The following is a 25459-nucleotide window of genomic DNA, read 5'->3' on the forward strand; positions in this document are numbered from 1 at the left end:
TTATGGGGAAAGTCGGATTTTGCCAGTAGAGCAAGCCCCGAGCAGTAGGCCTAGAGAATGAACAAGGAATCAAGAATACAACAGAATGTCCAGAAGTAGTTTGCTAAATCTTGAATAATGCAGTCTGTAAACTCATCATGGTGCATAATGATCTCTCTGTGGAGCCATGGTATGATTGTAGCATTGTGCTGTGTGTTGCGCACTGCTGTTAAATGGGAACCTGGAATAGGCTACCGCCCATTTCAAACTGCACCACTCAATGGACACAGTGCTCCTCCATTCACTACTCAATGTGCTCCAATTCCTCCCAAACAAGCATGAGACTTGTGCAACACGGCTAGACACTAGAATGACACATTCTCACTAGGGCATAAAGGCCCTCGTCCACTCAGATACACTGCAACCAACTAGTCCTGCAGATAGCTGAAATAATTGTTCCATTTTATGATACAAGTATCAAACTTGGTACACTAATACTAGATAACTTAAGGAACATTTTAAAGATTGGAGGCAGTCTGGGAAGCCTGTCAATCACCAGGGAGGCCACTTTCAAAAAACAGCTGCCATCCGAATTTCCTGTTAGAAGAAAATAGGGTAAAATCATTCTAAACAATATAAAAATGACTTTAATGTTATCTACCCACTAAATAAACTCCACAGATAACATAGACAATAATTCTGATCATAAAGTACTCGTAAGACGTTAATAGGGGTCATATTGAGGTAATTTTGACTATAGTCCAGCAGCTACATTACTTTTTTGGGTACTTTGTGATAGAGCCACCAAATTTCACACACTAGGGCATGTCTAAAGTATTTTTGGCAATAATGTTGTGGCCCTTTTTAACAACTTTTCTACAAAATATTTAAAAGATAGATTTTATTGTGTTCTCCAGACCCGCTCAAACATTTTAATTAATCATTGGGTTGTATGTCCCAATTATTTATGGAGATATGGCCATGTGAATCCTGTCCAATATGGCCCTATGGAGCTGGTTGGTGGTCATTTTGGAAAACGATGTATAATCATGGGTATAATGCTGCCGGAGCACACCAGAACGATGAATCAATGTCTCGCAAGAACACTTAGTAAATGATTCATTATGATTCTGTATAACAGCCTGAGCATAATAGCATACTACAACATTACTGTAAGACCAAAAACACCACGTAATTTCTTATGACATTTATGGATGATTGTACTGAATGGTTGCGTTTTTTTTCTCATGATGCTGCTATAGAATAAATGTGCACAGATGTAAACAATATAGGTAGGTTAGTCTGTAGCTTGTTAATATCATATGCTCTGAAATCCGCTAAAAGAGTATTTACTCTCATCACTCAAGAAGGTTTATATGCATATTCTCATGAGTGATTAGAATATTATATATCATTGCAGTCAGTAGACTACAGGGAACACCCATATACCTTTTTAGAGTGTTTACATGTAAACTATTGGAACTAACAATAAAAAACATTTACAAAACACTGTAATTTGGCATGCGTTTGCACCACTTGTCTACTAAAAGTTTAAAGGATACGTATATTTTTTTGTCCATTTCATTGTGTTTTTTAGACCCCCTCAAACATTTTAAGCCATCATTGGGCTGTATGTGCCAATTATTTATGGATATATAGCCAAGTGAATCAAGTCCAATATGTAACCCACCACCTCAATTCGGTCTTATGTAGCAACATTTTAAATTGTTTTTTTTTAAGTACAGACTCAGAGCTACAGTATGGCATATCATACACTGTAGTTGAGGTACAATGGGAAAGTCATTCTGTTTTGAAAGTTGATTAACTTGTAACCCCACTTTTGAGAAAATGTCCCTTGAATGATTTGGTACACCTACTGGAGAGCTCTTCTTTGTCAACATCCATTCAAGGTGATTTGTCACATGCACAGGATACAGAAGGTATAAACAGTACAGTTAAATGGTTACTTGCATATTTGCATAGTAGCAATATCAAAAATAGAAAGTGTGCAGATAAAAATATTGTATAAATATTTAAAAAATATTAGATTATGCTTACCCAGACACACCTGGCTAACTTGATGGGTCATGTAATCATCTGGCGAAGTGGAGTCTTTTGTTTAGACATGTAGCTAGAAAGCTTGCTAAACAATTAACCATAATCCCAACCCATACAGTACAAATATATTGTCATAGCTAGCCACCATGTATGAAATGCTGTAGTATAAGTCTGCTGGTTAATAAAGTTAACCAACTATATTTAATGTTAGCTAGCTAGCTAACATTAGTCTATAACTAGCAATGCAAATGGGTTTCTGAGATACAAATAATATTACTACACATATCAAACACGTAACGCTAGCTAGAGAGCCAGGAAGCTAATGTTTGCTAGCTAGCTAACAATACGCTTGAACTTGCAATGAAAATGAGTTTCTGACAAAATTAGAAACGTAAAGTATAATATCTGAAAATGTAGCTAGACCAAATCAAATCAAATCAAATTTTATTGGTCACATACACATGTTTGGCAGATGTTATTTCGGGTGTAGCGAAATGCTTGTGTTTCTAGCTCCAACAATGCAGTAATATCTAACAATTTCACAACAATACACACAATGCACACAATATAAAGTAAAGGAATGGAATTAAGAATATATAAATATTTGGACGAGCAATGTCCGTGCGGCATAGACTAAAGTACAGTAGAATAGAATAGAATACAGTATATACATATGAGATGAGTAGTGCAAAATATGTCAACATTATTAAAGTGACTAGTGWTCCATTATGTCACATCTATTCCCGCTCCCCCTCTCTGGCGCTCATTGTTGCCAGTTTACTTATTATTACGCACACCTACCACCATCGTTACACGCACTTGTGCCTCATGAGACTCCCTGGACTCCATCACTTCTATGATTATCTCCCCTATATCTGTCACTCCCTTTGGTTCTTTCTGCAGGCAGTATTAGTTATGTTTCTCATGTCCAGACGCTACTCTTGTTTGGTATTGTTCCATGTTTTTTTGTATTATTAAATTCACCCCTTAGACTTGCTTCCTGACTCCCAATGTCTGCGTTACACATTATTAAAGTGGCCAGTGATTTCAAGTCTATGTATATAGGGCAGCAGTCTCTGAGGTGCCTGTGATGGCTAGTTAACAGTCTGATGGCCTTGAGACAGAAGCTATTTTTCAGCTATTTTTCAGCTTTGATGCACCTGTACTGACCTCCCGTTCTGGATGAAAGCGGGGTGAACAGGCAGTGGCTTGGGTGGTTGTTGTCCTTGATGATCTTTTTGGCCTTCCCGTGACATCGGGTGCTGTAGGTGTCCTGGAGGGCAGGTAGTTTGCCCCCGGTGACGCATTGGGCAGACCACACCACCCTCTGGAAAGCCCTGCAGTTATGGGTGGTGCAATTGCCGTACCAGGCGGTGATACAGCCCGACAGGATGCTTTAAATTGTGCATCTGTAAAAGTTTGTGAGGGTTTTAGGTGCCAATCTAAATTTCTTCAGCCTCCAGAGGTTGAAGAGGCACTATTGGCCTTCTTCACCACACTGTCTGTGTGGGTGGACAATTTCAATTTGTCAGTGATGTGTATGCCAAGGAACTTGAAGCTTTCCACTTTCTCCACTGCAGACTCTTACCCGTATGCATGGATGAACGCTTGTTTGGCCCATTATGTCAAGTCACTCCGGTTCATACTGACAGTGTGCAGAAAGTATTCTATCACAACTTTTTCCTACAGATCTTTGTCAATAGTGCCTGCTAAATTCAGGGCAGCAATTTTGTTGAGCGCAGCAGCAACACTTTTGCAGTTCTCCATGGCTAACGTTATATCTTTCAAAAAAGCCGCGGTAGCAAGGATCATCTACACATACTGAGCAGCTCATGTTATAGACAGAAGCATGATACATGGCAGACCAATCCGAACGCATCTCTCGGTATGTCCAGCCCATCCATTATCTCAGCCAATAATGGCTAGCGGGAAGGTTCCTGACTTTTTCAGTTGTTAAACCAACTAGGCTCATAATTAAAACATTTTATTTGTATTTACAGATGGTATACAAGTTTGTTATTAAGGCACATGAATGTTCATATGTTCCAGAAGACATTTCTGTCAAAAAACGCATTTTGATTTAAAAAACTATTGTTTTACGTTCAAATGCCTCTCCTGTGAAGTTGTAACACGTGACATACACATAGCTTGAGTAAAGGTAAAGATAACTTAATAGAAAATGACTCAAGGAAAGTGAAACTCACCCAGCAAAATACTACTTGAGTAAAAGTCTAAAGGTATTTGGTTTAAAATATACTTGAGTATCAAAAGTAAATGTAATTGCTAAAATATACTTAAGTATCAAAAGTAAAAGTATAAATAATTTCAAATTCCTTAGATTAGGCAAACCAGACAGCACGATTTTCTTGTTTTTAAAATGTACTTATAGCCAGGGGCACACTCCAACACTCACACATAATTGACAAATGAAGCATTTGTGTCAAGTGAGTGCGCCAGATCAGAGGCAGTAGGGATGACCAGGGATGTTCTCTTGATAAGTGCGTGAATTGGACCATTTTCCTGTCCTGCTAAGCATTCAAAATGTAATGAGTACTTTTGGGTGTCACGGAAAATGTATGGAGTAAAAAGTACATTATTTTCTTTAGGAATGTAGTGGAGTAAAAATAAAAGTTGTCAAAAAATATAAATAGTAAAGAAAAGTACAGATACCCCAAAATTTTTACTTTAAGATATGTTTACTTAAGTACATTACACCACTGGGTCTTAAGAATATTTTATGATCAGATTGATTATCTATATTATCTGTGGAGTTTATTTAGTGGGTAGATAACATTAAAAAGTAATTGATGATTTTATCCTATTTTATTTGAACAGAAAAAACGAATTGCAGCCATTTAATAAAATGGCACCCCTGGTTTGATACTTGTATCATAAAACGGAACGATTTCGGGTATATTTGGTTCTTATCTGCTGGACTAAATTGTCTCTTCACTCACATGTGGTCGTAGTATGTTCTCCATCTCTCTCTCTCGCTCTCTTTCTCTCTTGCTCTCTCTCTCTGTTTAATTATACAGTACTTGTCTCTTGGTTTCTATTTCAACTGTGTACAAATGGGCAGGAAGGATACAAAATGTTTGACATCATGATAAAGGTGTATTTTACTTCCTCTTGCCTTCTATTGTCCCTCTCAAGAATGAGAAAAAAAGTATGTTTATACAAAACAAAGGAATATACTATTTTATAATTTATGAAATGGTTTCGGTTCAGGACTTCCAACTGGGCCAGTGTTAATAATGCAACATATTTCTTGTCAAATTAGTTTTGCATTCAGTTCACTAATGTTGGATTACTGGTCAGAAAAGAGCCTGCTCAGATTGATGCTTTGAAATGAGTGGATTAATTTCGGACTCCAGCAGGCAGCAACCATAGCAAATCAGCCATTCAAAACCAATTAACATATTTTTCCAATGGGAAAGAAGGAGAGGATTCCTTCCATTCTTGTAACCAATGGCCCAGTGCCAGACTCTCTCTCTCACTCTCACTGCCCAGTGTTTGTTATCTACTGTGGGCCTCTCAGAGACCCYCCCTCCCTTCCCCTTGATGAAGACAGCGTTTCCTCTCTGAGCAAGGAAGAAGATAAAGGATAACATAAACTCACACTGGGTTCATCATAAAAAGGAGGGAGCATGATAGTTAAAGGCCTACCGTGCAGAGCAGTTATCCTATTCACCTGCTGTTCATTACTCCATTCATTAATCTTGTTCAATATTGTCTGCAAATGCTATACTAAAAACACATTACACTTTAATATTCATACAATGTACACTAACATCTCTGCTTTCATCTTCACTGTGTGGTTTTGGAGAACAGAGCTCCATATTTCTAACCCGAGGCTTCTCTTCGGGTGATTTCCAAAACATTGAATATTTAATCAGTGAAACAGCCAATTTGACTAGGGCCAGGCTACATTTCGGGGGGTTAGGGTGACAAAATGTCTTGGAATATCAGATCTTTGAAATATTGTAGAATGCAAAATTACATAGGAGGCCTAGTTAATATCACATCTTATAAAGTGGACTGTTAGATCTCACTTTCTCCAACACCTTGCGGATCGATTTCAGCAACTTCAGCAATGGACAGCTCCCCACTGGCATGCATTTACAATTTGTTTCATGTGAGCACTAACATCATTTCTAGGAATTTAGTCTATATAAATACTACATATAGAAACATTTTGCTTTGTTTGATGGAGAACAGCCTATCCGGGAAAACCTCATGGCATGAAGATTGAGGAACAACATGAAACACGACAGTTAAATACCGGATTAGGCAGCAGTAATCTGACTGCTACAGAGTGCATGCGCAAACATCGAAGAGAGTGACTGTCAGGCAGTTTTGAGGGGAGAAAAAAACGAATTGATGGACCTCAACCTTGGACCCCAGTCAAAATGTAGGCTACCCACGATTAATGCCTAACCAACAATGAGGAGGTGGACACGAAGAGAGGTGAGTTAGTTGGGTAGAAAATACATTTTTACAAATGTGCTGTTTGTGGTGCATCATGTTGGGTCGCGCGCGGTGTCAGTAAACCTGTGTCAGTAAACCCGGTCCCTCGGAGAGCTCAGCGGTCGGATTGAAACTGGTAGTTAACTGGTCGTTATTAACATGGTCATCGATAATAGTGCTGTTCTGGGATGTATAGGATAGTTTTAATTAAATTAAGTTCATAGAAACTAGGCTACCTAATAATCTTCGATGTGATGACCTCAATAACAACTCCGATGGTAAATTACAATTTAACGTCAATACACATAGGCTATATTTTAGTCTAGTCATTATTATAAACGCTGCAAACATGGTCGAGTCTGTGTAACTAATTTGTAACCAATGTGGATAGTTGTTGCGCTGCGCTGCACGTAGTGGTGACCCAGTTGGCCAGGTGTAAATCCGTGCAGCTCTTGTTCTTATTCGTGTCACTGAATTAGTCTATAAGAGACACAAAAGGGGTTCATTGAAGGGGGAACGAAAAGTTTCAACAACAGCTTGGGTTGGGAGAAAACATATTGAAATGAACTGCATTCCTAATATTAAAAAGATAGGTACTTTGCCCTGGTCACAGCTAGGGCACCAGTGGATTTAGGGTGTCCTCTGTCAGGGCTCCTCTTTTATCTGAGATATATCTATTTCAATTTAGAGGGAAGGAATCCCTTTATTCTATATACAGAACCTATAGCCTAAATCAGTGGTTTCCAACTCCATTTTGCTCTGCCCGGAGTACCCCTACCTGAAGTACCCCCTCATGTGCATTTTACCAGTAGGGCTAGGGTCCCATGAGTGTTCGCAGCTATCCCATAGGGATAGSCCAAGTACCCCCAGGGGTCCTAGTACCCCTGGTTGGGAACCACTGGCCYAAATGAGCATGCTGCACATGCTTGGGATAGCAATGGATAGGCTATTGTAATTCACCCTCTCAATTGTATGCATTCCCTAGTAGAATAGTGCCTTTTTTGTCTGCAGTCTATAGTCAAGTATTGTTTTTCCCTCATGTCAATCCCTGCTGAGTGCCTCTTTCCCAACAGTCACAGGAACACAGGTGGCCTGCAATGTTGTCATATTTCTGTCATGTCAAAGGCTATGCTCTCCGCTGCGCTCTCATGCAGGATTAAACTAGTCATCTTGTCCCACATTTTATATAATCTTATTAATTCTAGCTTTGGCCAAGAAATATTAATCTCCTGTTTTTTTCATTTATAGGATATATATATATATGTGGTAGTCAGAGCCAGCTGTATTCTACCAACAACTTGTGTTGCCTATTGAACTGTTAAACAGAATTGAAATGTTTCTCAAGTTTTGGTGGATACAAATGAGGCCTGTGATGGCATGGTGAAGGGAATGATTGTAACAGCTGGTATAGACTGCAGTCAGAATAATGCTGAGATGTGATGAAGTCTAATTGTTATTATAGAACTCCGGTATGATTCCTTTTTTTGAATTCCCTCTGATTTAGATAACCAGCTTGGTCTATGACAGAGCCTGAAGAGGACTCCATGGACACCTGTTCTGGCACATTACACATCACACCGGAGATGGACTAAACCCAGATAGCCTCAGTCAACACTTTCTCTGCACCATAGACATCACCTCATCTGACATGGTCAAAGATCTAAATACAGATGCTGCGACGGCCAGTGGATGGATTAGTGCCAGCGAGACTGAGCCGGGTGTAGTCCATGCGAACCATGGGAAGTGAGCCGCCACAAGCCGTTGCCCGGCTGTTTGCCTGGGTAAATGGCATGTCCAAGTGTGAGCTGATTGAGCTGAAAGACCTCAGCCTGAATGATCGCATTGAGCTGGCACCAGACCCACCAGCCTCTCTGCCCCCAGCAGCGCCCCTGACCCCCAGGCAGGTGAGGGCTCCGGAGAGGCCCAGCCACGTGGTCCGGCTGGTGGGGGACAGTGTGAGTGTTGAGGGACCCTCGTGGTTCACAGGTCAGGTTGGAAAGGGACATGACTTCCAGCCCTGCAGCTACACTCAGATCAGCTGGTGCGATTTGTGTGGTGAATTCATCTGGGGCATTTACAAACAGAGCCTGAGCTGTGCTAGTGAGTAGCAATCGTGTGTGTGTTTGTATGTGTGCGCGTGTATGATCACTTTCTGTGTTTTCAAGGTTTGGGAGTAACTGATTACATGTAATCTGTTACATCTACCAGCAAAAATCTACCAGCAAAAATATTGTAATCAGATTACAGATATTTTTGAAAAACTAGATGATGACTCCTTAGATGACTTTTAAATACACAAAGGATGTTTGTGAAAAAATATGTCATGACACGTTTCTGTTTTCTCAATGACATTCAATCAGCATTTTAAAAAGTTGCAAGTTTAAACTTGTTCCACCTGAGCAAGTCTGACCACAAGTTAGATACTTTTTGTCTTCTTCTAATGCCTCTTAAGAGGAAAGTAATCCAAAAAAGTAAGAGAAAGTAATCAGATTATGTTTTGGTAATCCAAAAGTTACTTTAATTATGTTTTTTTTGTGGGGGGGCTGGTGTTTCTTTTTTTGCGTTAGGGACCACGTGAGCATGGGAAAAAGTTTCTTCCCAAAGAGTCGTTAGACTGCATGCATTTCTGAATCTACAGCAGCATTCAAATGTATATGTGTTAAATATGTGTAGGTACTATGGGGCTGAGTACAGTAAACTGTATAGTCAAAGCCACTCATTCATTAGTCTCGCTTCCCAGTGCTACTAATGGGCTCCGGGCTGAAGTTTCCCTCGTAGAGATCTAGAATCATCTTTCGGTCCCCGAATTCAAAATTGACCTCAGATCAGTGTCTAGGGGTAACTTCGCCCTACAAAGTGTTGGGTAGCTACTCTGAAAATATAGTTTTTATTTTACTTAACCTTTATTTAACTAGTTAAGTCAGTTAAGAACAAATTCTTATTTACAATGACGGCCTACCCCTAACCGGGACGACGCTGGGCCATGGGATTACCAATCACGGCCGGTTGTGATACAGCCTGGATTTGAACCAGGGTCTGTAGTGATGCCTCTAGCACTGAGATGCAGTGCCTTAGACTGCTGTGCCACTCGGTAGCCCCCCAAAGGAGAGTTTTACAAGCTACCAATTACTTCACACTGGAAGAAGTGAAGATACACTAAATCTACCCTTTAGAAAAATAGAGTTTACTTAACTAAAGTTACTTTGAAAAAGTAGTTTACCACATCCAAACTACTTCATGAAAAATTATCACATGTAAATCTGAAATGTCATAGACTACAAATTACAAGAACACTTCACTTTGGGGTCATATGTTAACAGAATGTGTCATTTACCCTGTTAAACACAACAGTTATGTTTTAAGTGAGAATCAGGCACGTCTGATGCCAAAAAAAGAAAGGAAATTATTGCCTACTTCAACAATATTTTATTTTAGTTTAAAAAAAGTTGTTTGCAGTTCCAGTAGGTAGCTACACCGCTACATGGCAAAAAAACTACTGAAAACACTACCTAGATTTAATTTTAGTTCAACTACTACCAAACGACTGCAAAATGTAGTTAAATTACTAGTTGAACTTCATGTAGTTTACTACCCTTGAACACTGACCCTAGAACACCGACCCATGGTGAAGAGACTCCTCATTCACGGTTGATGTGGTGGGCAGAATCAACAGCAGGGGGCAGTGACGACCTATATTTACTGTGTTGCTGGTGACCCCAATGCCACACCATCATGAGAAGGCTGGGAGGGTGAATTCAGTTAACTTAACCCCTTAGTGTCCATCCACAAGATGAATGATGATTGGCAGTATAAACCAATTTGAGGCAAAATGGTTGATCAAAAATGTGTGAATGTTAATGGTTGAAGCAATCGACCATCCTCTAGTCCTCACGTGAGCCATCTCCCTCTCTCTCTCTCTCTCTTTCTCTCTCCCTCTCTCTGTCTTCTCTGTCTCTCTCTCTCCCCAAAGACTGCAGTTACACCTGTCACTTCCAGTGTCGACCCTTTATCCAGTTGGATTGCAGCACCGATAGTAGACTTCTCACTACTGACCAAACAGATGTTTCTGAAGACACCGTAGAGACAGACACTGACGTGGATGTGGTGAGTAAGAGATACAAGGTGTTGCAGTGTGTATCTATTGTTTGTCAGTTTCCTTTCCATTGTAAATGTTATTTCAACAAAGGAGAGGGAATTCATGCAGAACATAATATATAGTGTGCGGTTAGTAGAAGGGGTAAAAGGGGCTACAATATGTAGTGTTTGTGTATTGTAGAGATAAACCAAGGTCCAAGGTCTGTACTAATCCAACAGAACACGTTCCTGTGATTTGTCTCTGTGTGTGTGGGGGGAGGGGGGGTTGTTAGGCCTACTGCTTTTTAGTGCCATGTGCTCACAGAGAAAGAGATTTTATTGCCTTCCTCCTGAGACTGCCTGCCAGGACAGCCAGAGACTCATCAAGCAATTTAGGAGAGGGGTGGAGAGGAGGATGTTGCTTGGCAACATCACAATAAAACAGCTGTTCAGCTTTTGAACCAGAGAAAAAACCTATMCTTACATGCATAAAGCATCAAATAATAAAGTCAACACATTTTAATATATTATTCAACACGTCTGTTCTGCTACATATTTTTCTAGGCCGATGTGTAGGCTAGTCTCTTCTTGACAGCACAGGAGCCAGAACAGTCCAATGTGTTTGTTGTAGTTTGACTATTGTTGTTTTTGTGGTGTGGTCTGGACAATGGCCACATGACCAATTGCTGTCACAGCTGGACTTTCCACTTGCTACATTTTTCACGAGAAACAAGGAGGGGCTTGCGCGTATGATGGCAGTAGGGGGAGGGGCTAGACGCTTATTCAGTCTGTTAATTTCACGGTCTGGAAGGGGCAATGGGTGGGACTCAAGAACCACATAGTACTCCCCATCAATTCTAAATCATGTGAAGAACTGATATAACGGAACGAGTAGAGTAGTAGTGGGAATGGTAGAATATTAGAACGTGTAGTGATGAGCTTTTGGTTAAATTTTCCAGTTCAAAGTTTTTCTCGGGTGGATATAATTAATTAATTAATTAGCTAGGCTATGATTGTGACCACTGATGAAAATTGGCGATGGGATCCACAAATATGTTAATATTGTAATATAGAGATATGGCGTTAAAAGAGGCAATGGAAAATAACCTATCATTTGAGATGACTTGGGGCAGCACGACCAGCAGCGGATACTGTAGCCAGGATGACTCGGACTCGGAGATGGAGCAGTTTTTCACAGCGCGCACATCCTTCTTTATCAAAGTCAAAAGGAAAAAGGTGAGGCGTCCGCGGCAATTAAAAAAACTCAAGAGAAGTCTGGTCTATCAAGTTGATAACGTACTATCCCCCAAATCATATTTGCCTTTATTTTCTAATGACTATGTAGCCTAAAAGTTTGTGCAATGTCGTTGTTGATAGTCTTCATAGTCTGTTGTCAAAATAATGTAGTTTTTTCAGTTCTAAGTGTAGCTGGCCTAATAGGATTTTCTACATGTACATTGCTAGACTCATTTGTGTAATACAGTGACTTAAACATATGTTAATGAATCATAGGGAGAAGGGAGATGAGGCTTTTGTCCCATAGGTTTTGTCCTCTTCAAATATTTGAATAATGCATGAGTTTATCAAATCAAATTGTATTTGTCACACGCGCCGAATACAACAGGTGTAGACTATACCGTTAAATGCTTACTTATGAGCCCTTTCCCAAAAATGCTGTTAAAAAGTTAATAATAATAATAAGAAGAAGAAAATAAGAAGAAAAAAAGGAAATAGTAATAAAATAACAATAACGAGGCTATATACAAGGACTACCGGTACTTGAGTCGTGCAGAGGTATGAAGTAGTTGAGGTAATTTAGGCAATATGTACATGTAACATATTCATATTCATTCCGCGCTGAGTAATAGGCTACCACTTAAATAAATTAGCTACAATAGTTTCAAACTGTACAGTTTTCAGCTCATTTGCATATTGTCATGTCATGGCCACTAGCCTACAACAGTCTCAAATTTATCCTATGGCTATCTACTAGGCTATTACATATGTTGTCAAACTATTGCCATTTGATGCAAGAAAGTAACACATACACAGAAATTCTGTTACTCTACAGAGTTTTCTCAGGTAATATGCAGGTATGTGCAAATGGGGTGCTTACAAAGCTTTACACTGCCCCATTTGTAAATTGCTGTTTTTCCAGATGGGAATTATTCCGTTTTTGCATGACACACTGGAAAATTGGTACAAAGAGATATTGTGATACTGTGTGGAAATTCTTAATATGGTGGTTGGAACTGGCAGATATATACCACCAAAGCCTATATTTAACATTTGTGTGTGTGTGTGTGTGTGTGTGTGTGTGTGTGTGTGTGTGTGTGTGTGTGTGTGTGTGTGTGTGGTGTGTGTGTGTGTGTGTGTCCTCACTGACTTCCTCTCCTCTGTTCTTGTGGAAGGCGGAGTTTCCTGATGTTCTTGCTAGTTGTACTTGGTAGGGAGGGGGGTTGAGAGAGCAAGGCTGGACACAACTTCCTGCTTGATGTATCTGGCTTTAAACCCAAGGGAGTGAACTTGCTGATTACTGTACAGAAAGAGAGGTTGTGTTATGTGAAAACATTATGCCAGAGGACATAGGCTGTTGTACTATTGTAATACAGTACCATGCACTAGCTACTGTACGCAGAACGGACATAGTCCACGTTGACTTTCCACATGGCTAAACCAATAACTTGTTTAATTAAAAACTATTTGGGAGATGATAAAGCAGGTTTGTGATATAGCTGTAGAAAAACAAGTAGTCTCTCTGCTGACATCTTGTGGTTGGATAGTCAGTGAGCTTTGGATTTTGATTCTAGACTATAGGTCATGGAAGATTGGTTTTGATACTCATCTTCCTCCTCTATTTAAGATTGAACCTATTGACTGGGGGAAACAAGTGCTGTCTGTCGGTGACATCCAGCAGAAGGTGAAGGAATATAATGCTCAGATCAACAGCAATCTCTACATGGTGCTGGTAAGGGATTGTAATTGCATGCACACACACACACACACACAAATGTACACAACAACAGATCTCGAATCCCCAGTTAACCTCATTCTGTAGATGAGTTGCTGTAAATAATGTCCTGTTTCCTGTGTACGTATGTGGTAATCTGTAAGTTAAAATTTGAGTTCCTGAGGCACGTTATGTTCACATTGTATTGACATGTCCATTGACAATCCGTCTAAGGACTCTGTGTTCCTGTATCCCTCTTTCAGAACCGAGACCGATCATACACTGGCTTCATCAGGGTCCTTTTTAAGCTGACTCGGCCCGTGTCACTCCCACCCGCTCGGAAGGCGTCTTCAACACAGGAAGAGGGACAACAGGAGGGGGAGATTAAGCACCGGACATCTTTCTACCTCCCCAAAGACACGGCCAAACACCTGCACATAAGCTCCCAGACGCGGGCACGTGAGGTCATAGAGGCCCTGCTCAATAAGTTCACCGTGGTGGACAACCCTGCCAAGTTTGCTCTGTTTGAGCGCAGCGAACGTGAAAACCAGAGTGAGTGTCCGTAAGCAATGTATCCTAAATGCACTGTCATGAACATGCTCAAATCATTCCACTCAATATGATACCAAACACAATGTAATAAAGTGTCAGTGTCACTCTCTCCCCTGCCATCTCTCTCTCTCCCCTCCCATCTCTCTCTCCCCTCTCCATCTCTCTCTCCCTCCCATCTCTCTCTCTCTCCCTCCCCTCCCATCTCTCTCCTCCTTTCTCTTTCTCTCTCTCCCCTCCCATCTCTATCTCTCTCCCCCATCTTTCTCCCCTCCTATCTCTCTCTCCCCTCCATCTCTCTCTCTCCCCTGACATCTCTCTCTCTCCCATCTCTCTCTCTCCCCTCCCATCTCTCTCCCCTCCCCTCCCATCTCTCTCCTCCTTTCTCTCTCTCCCCTCCCATCTCTCTCTCCCCTCCCCTCCCATCTCTCTCCTCCTTTCTCTCTCTCTCCCCTCCGCTCTCTATCTCTCCCTCCCATCTTTCTCCCCTCCTATCTCTCTTCCCCTCCCATCCTCTATCTTCTCCCCTCCCATCTTTCTCCTCCTATCTCTCTCTCCCCTCCCATCTCTCTCTCTCCCCTCCCATCTTTCTCCCCTCCTATCTTTCTCTCCCCTCCATCTCTCTCTCTCCCTGATATCTCTCTCCCCCCCATCTCTCTCTGTCCCCTCCCATCTCTCTCTGTCCCCTCCCTCCCCTCCCATCTCCCTCTCTCTCCTCCCATCTCTTCTCTCTCTCTCTCTCTCTCATTTGTCGTTCTTTCTTTCTTTTACTTTTCTAGTACCTTCGTAAGCTGTCTGATGACGAGAGGCCGCTCCACCTGCGTCTGTGTGCCGGACCCAATGAGAAAGTCCTCAGTCTGGTGTTGAAAGAGAAATGAGACGGGGGAGGTCAATGTGAGTACACACCTCTAAAACGCGCACACCACACACACACACACACACACACACACACACACACACACACACACACAGCACACAACACACACACACACACACACAACACACACAACACACACACACACACACAACACACACCACAGCCACACCACACACCAAACACACACACACACACACACACACACACATTAAGGCTCTAGTATGCTCAATACTGAAATGATGTGCATTGAAAAGTGTTGACAGTGATTATGTAACTTTACTCTCCCACAGTGGGATGCATTCAGCTTTCCTGAGCTGCGTAATTTCCTGCGGATCCTTCAGCGTGAGGAAGAGGAGCACGTCCGGCAGATAGTCAAACGCTACGCTCTGGCCAGGGATAGGATGAAGGAGGCCATGGCCAGCATCACCACCCCCGGCTGATGTGATGGCATGATGGGTGACATCATGGTAGAGAGGCATACACACTGTTGACCAGCGGCCACCAGGAGCATGGCACACAATGACACTCTTGAGTTCAAAGTTCAAATGTCTTTAGTGCTGTCCCTGCTGTAGCAGATAGAGCACAGCACAGCAACCCCTGCAGCTGTGAAGGGCAACTAGGGCCAATAGGGGGTTAGATAGGGGGCGACATCGAAAGTCAGAGATCAATCATGAACACGTCTTTGAGACAGACAGGGTAATAGCAGTGCAAGTTAGGAGAGAGAGTAGAGCTATTTAGTGCAAACCAGTAGGCTACTGCTACGTGTTGTGTGGCCTGGATTGGGCATTACTGTGAAGGACAGGAGGAAGTTATCTGAGGAATGAGGACAGACGATACTGTCATTGACTGGACACCTAGGAGATTTCCTGGTCTGGACACTGCTTAACTGGAGAACTGGAGTTTTTCACTGGGAACATTGTATGTTGCTGCTCAGTTGTTGTGGGGAGGATTGGGTAAATAAAGATGTAACTGTATTGAGCTGTTGTTACTCTCATATTTCCCCTTTGTAATTAATAACAGGATCCTTGAATGTGTCTGACATGTCAATCTGTTGCAGACCAGGGTTGTGTTCAGTAGAGCATACTGCAGCAAAATGTTTTGCAATTGAAAACAAAATTCTGTGTTCTTACTGGGACAGTTTAGGTCTCTTCCTACTGAACATGGCCCAGCTTTCTGGGAAGCCATCTGCCCTAATTACTCAGAGAAATCCTGTTAACTTTTAATTAGCTTTTAATGCATGTTTTATTATGGGAATGAAATATCTAGGGAACAGAATCTGTTGTAATGTGTTCATACTTCCACTTCTAATAAAAATATAACACATGATCTACATGTCATTGAATCTTTATTTTGTTATCAGTGTTGTTGTCATGTTTTACGTTGCCCACTTTAGAGTAGGCTATTATTTTTCTTATCTGCTCTCTCTTTCCTCATCATAAAGAACTTTCTCGAACCTTCCATTCTGTATAAAAAAAATTGACGGGAAGTGACGTAAGTACATGCCCTCCATATGATGGAAGTGAGGGAGAGGGTATAAACGGTGACTAGCATTTTCAGTTTGAGAGAGCTAACGTTAGCTACCTGTGCTTCGAAGACATTCGGCGTCTAAGGAAGTTATAAAATACGACTAATTGACATCAAGCTGAAATTACTCGGTATGTCGACAGTGAATGTGCTTGCAAGCATGCAACCTAAATCAAAGGGAGACGTTTAACGTTAGCTAGCTGGTTAATGTTAACTTGACAGCAAGTATGGGGTTTTGTAGCTAGCTAACGTTAGCTATCTGATATTCTAAAAGGCCCTCAGCTACCATATCACAGACACGATGGTATGTTCTGCCAACCAACTCAAGACTTCAACCTGTCTCAGATATGAAATGCTACTGCTGTAAACAGGTCGCTAACCGATAACGTTAGCTGGCATTGCTAGCTAGCTAATTGGTTTTGAAAGCTAATAACATGTAGTTAGCAGATGATGCCAACATAAGATTCCATGTAATCTGGCTAATATGATTTTTAGTTCAAACAGCTGCTGCCAGAGAAACATGTCACCATTCATCAACGGCTGCTAACTTCCTTTCTCTGTAATTCCTTTAAATTGTAGCTACCTACTGTCTTCTACTTTATAAATAACATCCCTGTCTCAAGACCTGTCAACACCTACATCGAACATCAACTCGCTACATCTCTCCTGGGTGCAGTCCGGCCAAGAAAATAATGTCCTACAGTTGAAGATGGGCGGGAGTGGCTCCAAAACCAAAGGTTATTGGCCTTTTGCAGGTTCAGGCAGTGGTGATGGTGATCCGACCAAAGAGGGAGTCGACGAACAGTCGCTGGCAAGGCTCCGAAGTTTCCGAAATGGGACACCCTTCGTGTTTACCAGATGGAGGTAAGTATAGCATCACAAGTAGCTATGTCATCATAACATAAAGCACATGCTACAAGTCAGAAGACCAGTCACATCTCAGGATTGAGCAAGATTTGAATGTCCTAATTCAACTTTAAACTGAAGCCAATATTGTGTACTTACACAATAGTGTACCCTTTTTATAGTGTAGCTTTCTAGAAACTTCCCCCCACAATGTCAGTAGCTCTAGGTCTGTGTCTTGGGGTGTACATAGATCAACACATGGCACATGTTTGACATTCCTTTCTAGCACAGTGTGGCAGTGAGGGGTTTAACCATGCAACATCTGTACTGGGTAGACATTTGTCATGCTCTTATTTCTCTGGACCCCACCCAGCAGTAACCTTTATCTGCCTTCAGCTCCCTGTACTTTGACGAGGATGGAGACCTGGCCCACGAGTTCTACGAGGAGACAGTTGTGATGAAGAATGGCCGTAAGAGGGCCAAACTGAAGAAGATCCAGAAAAATCTCATACCTCAGGTAACAGGGACTTCTCTCAAACTGTCAGAATACAAAATTCAGGGGTGTATTCACTAGGAAACGAACAGGATGAAATGGGGGGTCCTACCTGAATTTGTCCAATAGAAACTGCTTGCTATCGTGTACACTCATGAATACACCCCCGATCTTCAATTTTTTTCCCTCTTCTGATTAACACCTTAGAGTGGATGTCCGCGTCCCTGTGGAAATGTAATTAGCATTAATAAAAAAAACCATATCTGTCAATTTAAGCTATAGATATTTGATTTGTTGCATTGGATGAGCCTCAATCTGCACATGTCACACTTCCGCATCAGCCATGAAAGGTGACAGCGCTAGAGCAGTGTTTGTCAGACCATGAGACAACTGATTTTCAGGATTTCTCACAATCATCTGTAGCGTCCGAACGGTTTGGCCTACACACTAATATGACCTCTGTGGAAAGGTGAGACTCTAGGACGCCAAAAGGCTTGTCTGAAGGTCCCCTGGTACCAGTAAAACATTTTTTTTTTAATGAGTTAGTTCCAAAAACAAGGGGTTAAATACATGTACTTTAAAAAATAAAAATAAACTTCCTTTAGATATTTGTTCCATCTAGTGAATGTTATTCAATGTGTTTGTTTGTGCTAATAGCAGTAAGGCAAACATTTTTGTTTTATATTTTTTTGATACTTCAAGGGGTCTTAAAATTCCAAATCAAATAGCTGTATGACCTTCTTAAAACAATTACATATAGCTTAGTAGAACCCCCACTCCCAGCTCAGACTGTTAAGGGTTAAACATGAATTCCATTATTTTCTGATGTCGTCATCTAGTACGCATGATTTAAATTGTCCCGTCCCCAAACCAGTATATTCAATATGGCAATATCCTGATCACATCTCTGAATGTTACGGGCTAGGTAAATAATGAATGATCATGTGCTTAGTTTTGTGTTTTCTGTCTCCTTTCCCTTCTAGGGAACCATAAAGCTGGATCACCCCTGCATCCATGTGGATTTCCCGGTCGTTCTCTGTGAGGTTTGAGGGAGCCTAGTTCCATGTTTTGAGACCAGACTGACTAGCCACTGTCAACTCGGTCCCTTTGTTTCCCCCTCCACCTATACTTTACCCTGAAGCCCTAACCTCCTCTAATCTGCCATGGTCTCCCCGTGATGATGTTTGGCCGGGGCGCCCTGACCTGTGAGGACAGACGTGCTGTTGCTCAATGCGTGTTGAGACTGCATGACATGCGGCTCTGTAAAGTGTGGCCCGTGTGCAGTCGCGCAACACACAGTAGTGAGTGGTCACTCGCGGAGTCCCATCAGTGATCTGTAAAAGATGTCAGAAGATGGATGATGATGATGATGATGATGAAGACATCATTCTGCTCGCGCTACCCTCAACCTATTCAATATATACAATGCAGGTCCTGTGTGTTAGTGGATATGAAATGTGACAATGTGTCTCCTTGTCTCCCTGTCTCGCATTAGTGTGCTCTGGTAGGATGATCCACTGTACTTTGTAAGGAGAATGTAAGAGGCCAATTGACCCATGGGCTGTTAAGTAGAGTAGTGTCTCTCAGAATAGTCCGGAGGTCCTATATATTTAAACCCCGGCCTAGAGTGAATTTACCATCTGTACGGAGCAGCGAGGGGAACAGATATTAAGGTGTGAGATTTTCCGTTACCTGTTCAGTCTTCAGAGCATCCAAAGTAGAGTTGCAAAATTCCAGAAACTTTCAATAAATTTCCTGGTTTTCCAGAAATCCCTGTTGGAAGATTCTCAGAATGGGCAGGAAATCCATAATCCCCCAACCAGGACTTCTCGAAAACAAGGGAATTTATTGAAAGCTCCTGGAATTTTGCAACTACTTTGGATGGGGTAATGATGGGGCTTAACCCATTAGGGCAAAATCCTGAGGTCAGAGGTATAGGAAGATTTTAATGGACATTTTACGTCCAGTCCTCGGGGGGTCAAGTAGGGTGTCGCACTTTTTCCCCATCGTTAGTAAACACTGCTGATTTAAACATTCTGAACTGAAGATCATAATTAGTTGATTATTGGAGTCTGGTGTGTTAGCTGGGGCAAAGGTGTGACATGTTTGATTGACTGGCTGTGGTGGTCAATCCTAATCATGAAGCGTGTCAGAGTAGGTGCTGATCTAGGATCAGTGTTAACCCTTTGAGATTATAGTCAATCCTACTCCGAGCCGCTTTTTAAATATGGGTCCAAGCATTGACTTGAGTCTCCCTGGGAAAGTCCTGTTCCTTCGCTGCTTTGGGCGATACATTTAATTGTTAATTTATTATAACTGTTATACAACGGCTTTGTTAAAAAAAAAAAAAAAAAAATCACAACTCAAAATGTATCTAATTGTGTGTCTGTCCCTTTTTATTTCTTCCATGCATCATTACACAAAGACTGCGTTTACACAGGCAGCCCAATTCTGATCTCTTTTTTTTTTTACTGTTCAAATCAGCTCTTTTGCCAATAATTGGACAAAAGATCAGAATTGGGCTGCCAGTGTTAACACAGCCAAACCCATGTTTCCCTAATTTCAACTGTGGAACTTCTGTGTCCTCTGCCCCTGACGTGTATAAAAGCCGATTTATGGTCATTCCGGAGTCTGTTGGCCGTACAGCATTTACTGCGATGCGGGCATCTGCAGAAGTTTGGTTCATACTTGCGCTTCGCAGAGCTGTTGTCAAGGAAGTGAGTTTGTGTTTATACAGGACATACTGTCCCCACCTACCGTCAACCAATCATGCCAATGTGGAGTGAAACGCAGCTCTCCGCATTGTTACATTTGTGAGGCGCAGGGCGATGCGGTACGGAACTAGATTTGGTGTCCAGAAGCTCCACAATTGAGTCACACCCTCCATAAGGAGCTTCCGGATGCAGTTTTGGAGTGCCTGGATACAGCCCTTAGTTGTGCTATATTGGCCATATACCACAAATCCCAGAGGTGCCTTATTGCTATTATGAACTGGTTACCAACAAAATTGGAACAGTTAACAAGCCATTTTGCATCATACCTTTCAGCCAATCAGCATCCAGGACCCAAGCTACCCAGTTTATAAGTCATTTGATTCTGCAGAACCTTTTATATTTCCCTTTAACCTCCAGTAGTAGTGATTGGCTCAAGCATTTCCCCTTGTGACCCCAAAAGAAAGGAGATTTTTTATAAATTTTTTATCTCTGCCAGCCTGGTCTTATAGACTAGACGTAACATAGTAAACGTAAATCCAGGACACTCAAATTAGTATGATATGTTATGTTTGGTATGATTACATAAGACAGATGGTTACTTAAGGCAAAAACAAAAGTAGGGGTAGATGGGTGGCAAACGGCTAGCAATCCAATGGTTGCGAGTTCAAATCTCATGGACAACTTTAGAATTTTAGCTAATTAGCAACTTTTGAACTACTTACTACTTTGCATCTTCTTAGCATGTCAGCCAACCCTTCCCCTAACCTTAACCCTTTTAGCTAACCCTAACCTTAATCCTTTAACATAACTCCTAAACTTAAGCCTAACCCCTAGCCTAGCTAACATTTGCCACCTAGCTAGAATTCATAACATATAAGTTTGGATTTACATACAGAATAATATTAAATGCTATGAGACCAGGTAAGCTCATGTCCAACAACACCATTGTTCTGGCCAACCAATGAGAGCATTGCTCTAAGGGACATTTCCAGATGATTGTATTGTCAGCCAATTGTATTGAAGTGTAGGAAGCTTGCCTTATCTAACAGGTATAAACTTCCAGACCTTTCCCTGATAGATCAACATTGGGCCAGAGCATGTTCATGTTCACCAAGGCACATTCTTTTGAATTACCATGTCCACAGACACACACCTCTAGCCTGCCTCACAGGGGGATGTTAATTGGATTTCACAGCCCCTATTGGCCACTCTCCCACACTGGTCCCCTGCAGTCTCATTTCCTTTAGTTAATCCCTGTTCCGAAGACAGGCGCTGAGTTCCCTGGAGACAGCAAGATGGGTTTTAATTGGGTAAGGGGTGGGAGTTTCAAATCGAATAATTTATGCCATATGGGCCCATGTAAGCCTGTTTTATATGCTTTTGTCTGATAAATTGCTACCTGTATCCTCAGTTAACTATGAGCTCAATGGAAGAGGTATAGATAGTGGTCAAATCTAGCTGAACATCAGCAGAGCCTTCTAATACCGTATGTCTCTATGTAAACAGAAGGCTCTGGACATGACTGTGCTTGGGTTCTGGGTACAGATGACTCCTGCAGTGTCAAGCCATAATATGAAATGCACTGTTAGGGAAGTGATTGAGCTTGTTTGACATTGCAACTGACATGATGCATTTTCAGTAAATTATGACTGACTGACTGATCTACAAATAATACTGAATAGGATGCAAGGTGATTTGCAGATCAGTCAGTCGGCAGTCGCCTGCAATGTTTACCAAGTCCTTTAACTTTAGTTTGACAACCAGGGTGGTACAGTGGTAGGGTGCATGGGAGGGGAGGATGGAGTTCATCAATCAATGTGAGGGTGTGTTTTTACACATTCTATGTACCTTCTCAAGTGGTCCTTCCACTATGTCAGTGTGTTTGATATTCCAGGTAAGGGGGTTTACCTGTGTTTGTGTGTGTGTGTGTGTGCTGCATATAGCATGTCGTTCTCTGTTGTAAATGGTGTCTGATTGCTAGCAGATGACACCACAGTAATTACACTGACTTCATTAAACTCCAGAGCAGTGGCTACATGCCACAGGCTGCTGCTGCAGTTTCTCTCCCACTGATCGGAGCATATGTAGACTGGAATGCACGACTTGAAAAGTTGTCACTGTCATTCACTATATTGTGTCTATGAAAAGTGAATAGTAGGTTGCATAGATAGAATCCGTTTCACTAAGATCACAAATGGCTCTGACCTGAACCCTTATTTTACTCCAGAGGTTAGCATTAGATTTGTCCGACATGCTTCAGAGACATTGTTTTGCATTTCACGTTATGGAACTATTGAAGGCTTTGAATCGCTAACGTGTTTATACAAGATGGTTTCGTCTGAATGTTCCCTTGACCCTGGCACAGTTGGTAGCTGAAGATTTTGCCCAGGCAGTACCAGTACTGTATCTTCAGCAGCAGTGTGTGGCATCATGTCCTTGGCTGGTGTCACACCAACGGGTACTGTGCCGACGTGCGTTTGTCGGTGTCACACTGTCACAGCAGCCACAACCCACTAATGTTCCTGTTGTTCTGGGGGGCCTCTTCCTGTCCTGTGCCGATGTGCTGAGAGGAGAAAATGCAACCTGGGGAGGATGTCACTGACGTCCAAACGGTGGAATAAGTGACCCCAACTACTGCACAGGAAACAGCGGAGGGCAACTCTCACCAGGGGTGTGGGTATGAATGTGAATGTTTGTATTTGTGGGGCTACCTTTCACTCACACACCTTTCACTTATGTATTTGTGATGAAAATTATATGTTTGTGCTTTTCTAATAACCAATTTCTGTGTTCATGCAAGTGACTGATTAAACGTGCCTGGGAGGAATCCTCATTATCAGTATCTGCAATTTGGCAGTATGCCCAGAACCTTGTTTTGAGAACGAAAGGGATATCTCAGTTTCAAGGTCTCAGTTTTGAGAGAAGAAGCCTCGTGAGCTATTGGTCGGTCACATGCATGAACCAAATGTTAATGATGAATTAATTATGAATAATGAATAAGCAGTATATAGGAGAACTAACGGGACTGCCCCGGTGGAGCTTACTTCAGACCGGTACTATATGCATCTAAGTTTGACTGTGACCTCTCCAGCTTGCTGTTAATAAACAATGATTCATTTAAGATTGACTTTGAGTGTTCCATGTGTAGAACTTACACGACATATTATTCAGTTGAAAGGTGTTAAAATAAGCCTTTGTCTTTTTCAAAACGATGTTTTGTGTTATTTGACCATCTGAAGGTGTATTGAGTGTGTGTGTGTGTGCAAGGGTCAGCAGAATGGTCATGCCCACTTCATGCCATGGGAAATGTTCTTCATGCAGAGCTGTCTGAGTTATTGTTCTGCTTAAAGGATAAAAGAATGCTGGGTCAGGATCCACTCCACTTTATTGCTTTTATACACTTTTTCTTTCTTTACCGACTACAAAAAACTCTGAGAAGAGTCGCTGTGTATACTGCGTCACAGGAGGGAGATGAAACAGCGGTGAAGTGTTTTTTTGATGTCTCTGCACTTTTCCACAAAGCTAGAATAATATTCCAAAGGTTGGGTGAAGGGTTATGCAGAGGTGAAATGGAAAGTTTTGGTGTGTTCTGAAATTTTGAATCTTTCTGTGGGGGACTTTCGAGAAGCCCTAAATTCTCTTTGGGCCGAAAGTGAACATGAGTGACCTATTTGTTCATGTTGGCTGTTATACAACCATATAGCTTTTTCCCACACATAATATACACCAAGTGTACAAAACATTAGAAAGCCGGTGTGGTCGTCTGCTGCAATAGTCCATCCGTGACAAGGATCGACGAGTTGTGCGTCATTATATGTCTGTTTGTGGCCCGCCTGTTAGCTTGCACGATTCTTGCCATTCTTCTTTGACCTCTCTCATCAACGAGCTGTTTTCGCCACCACAGAACTGCTGCTGACTGGATGTATCACCATTCTCGGTAAACCCTAGACACTGTCGTGTGTGTGACATACTGGATCCAGAGTGCCTTGCACTGACTATCATACCATGCTCGAAGTTGCTTAGTTCACTAGTTTTGCACATTCTAACATTCAATCGAACAGTAACTGAATGCCTCGATGCCTGTCTGCCTGCTTTATATAGCAAGCCACGGACAAGTGACTCACTGTCTGTAGGAGCGATCCATTTTCGTGAACAAGGTGGTGTATCTAATAAACTGGCCAGTGAGTGTATATATATATATATTTATATATACACTGAGTATACAAAACATGACATACTGACCAGGTAAATCCAGGTGAAAGCTATGATCCCTTATTTATGTCACTTGTTAAATCCACTCCAATCAGTGTAGAGGAAGGGTGCGGAGACGGGTTAAAGAAGGATTTTCATGCCTTGAGACAATTGAGACGTGGATTGTGTATGTGTGTCATTCAGAGGGTGAATAGGCAAGACAAAATATTTAAGTGGCTTTGAACTGGGTAGCATAGTAGGTGCCATGTGAACCGGTTTGAGCGTGTCAAGAACTGCAACGCTGCTGGGGTTTTTACACAACAGTTTCCTGTGTGTATCAAGATTGGTCTAACACCCAAAGGACATCCGACCAACTTCAAATCAAAATCAAGCTTTATTTATATAGCTCATTTCAGACATGAATGCAACACATTGCGCTTCACAGGAAAAAAACATAAATAAACGATGAAAATAAAAACAGAAGTATTTACTACATAACCAACACAAGAGGATAAAAAAGTAACGATAAAAACTGAGACTAAAAAAGTACCCTAAGGACAAGCAAAGCCAATCGTGGATTGATTTAAAAACAAATAGAAAAATCTTAAAATTAATTAAAAAACTAACAGGCAGTCAGTGCAGATAATTTAAAACCAGTGTAAAGTGTGCTCTCCGTCTGGTCTTGGTCAATACCCGTGCTGCAGCATTCTGTATGTTTTGCAGTAGATCAATGGCTT

The 25459-nt window shown here is 41.6% G+C and overlaps 2 protein-coding genes across 4 annotated transcripts; both read left to right on the forward strand.

Annotated features, from left to right (window-relative positions):
* Nucleotides 1-6354: 6354 nt before the first annotated feature.
* Nucleotides 6355-16280, forward strand: rassf1 (Ras association domain family member 1). Its single transcript, XM_070438944.1, is given in 8 exon segments — nucleotides 6355-6504; nucleotides 8009-8604; nucleotides 10475-10608; nucleotides 13442-13546; nucleotides 13792-14094; nucleotides 14857-14949; nucleotides 14951-14971; nucleotides 15245-16280. Coding segments are annotated over 7 exon segments (1179 nt in total). The 5' UTR covers nucleotides 6355-6504; nucleotides 8009-8231; the 3' UTR covers nucleotides 15395-16280.
* Nucleotides 16281-16428: 148 nt separating this feature from the next.
* On the forward strand, nucleotides 16429-20190 carry tusc2b (tumor suppressor 2, mitochondrial calcium regulator b). Of its 3 annotated transcripts, none has more exons than XM_024137783.2 (4): nucleotides 16429-16609; nucleotides 17058-17342; nucleotides 17721-17841; nucleotides 18801-20190. In XM_024137783.2, the coding sequence occupies exons 2-4, from the start codon at nucleotides 17188-17190 to the stop codon at nucleotides 18864-18866; spliced, it is 342 nt and encodes a 113-aa protein (XP_023993551.1). In that variant the 5' UTR covers nucleotides 16429-16609; nucleotides 17058-17187; the 3' UTR covers nucleotides 18867-20190. The 3 variants fall into 3 exon arrangements, with proteins under 3 accessions (XP_023993551.1, XP_023993552.1, XP_023993553.1); XM_024137784.2 differs by having other exon boundaries at nucleotides 16460-16782; XM_024137785.2 differs by having other exon boundaries at nucleotides 16460-16609; nucleotides 17102-17342.
* Nucleotides 20191-25459: the final 5269 nt, after the last annotated feature.

This window comes from Salvelinus sp. IW2-2015, unplaced genomic scaffold, assembly GCF_002910315.2.
Source record: "Salvelinus sp. IW2-2015 unplaced genomic scaffold, ASM291031v2 Un_scaffold1306, whole genome shotgun sequence".
NCBI lineage: Eukaryota > Metazoa > Chordata > Actinopteri > Salmoniformes > Salmonidae > Salvelinus > Salvelinus sp. IW2-2015.

What these genes read in the sequence shown, in the direction of transcription:
- tusc2b (XM_024137783.2), top strand. Translation starts at nt 17,188, where the DNA reads ATGGGCGGGAGTGGCTCCAAAACCAAAGGTTATTGGCCTTTTGCAGGT. An exon ending in TTCGTGTTTACCAGATGGAG is followed by an intron (nt 17,343 to 17,720) that starts GTAAGTATAGCA and finishes ATCTGCCTTCAG; the next exon opens with CTCCCTGTACTTTGACGAGG. An exon ending in AGAAAAATCTCATACCTCAG is followed by an intron (nt 17,842 to 18,800) that starts GTAACAGGGACT and finishes TTTCCCTTCTAG; the next exon opens with GGAACCATAAAGCTGGATCA.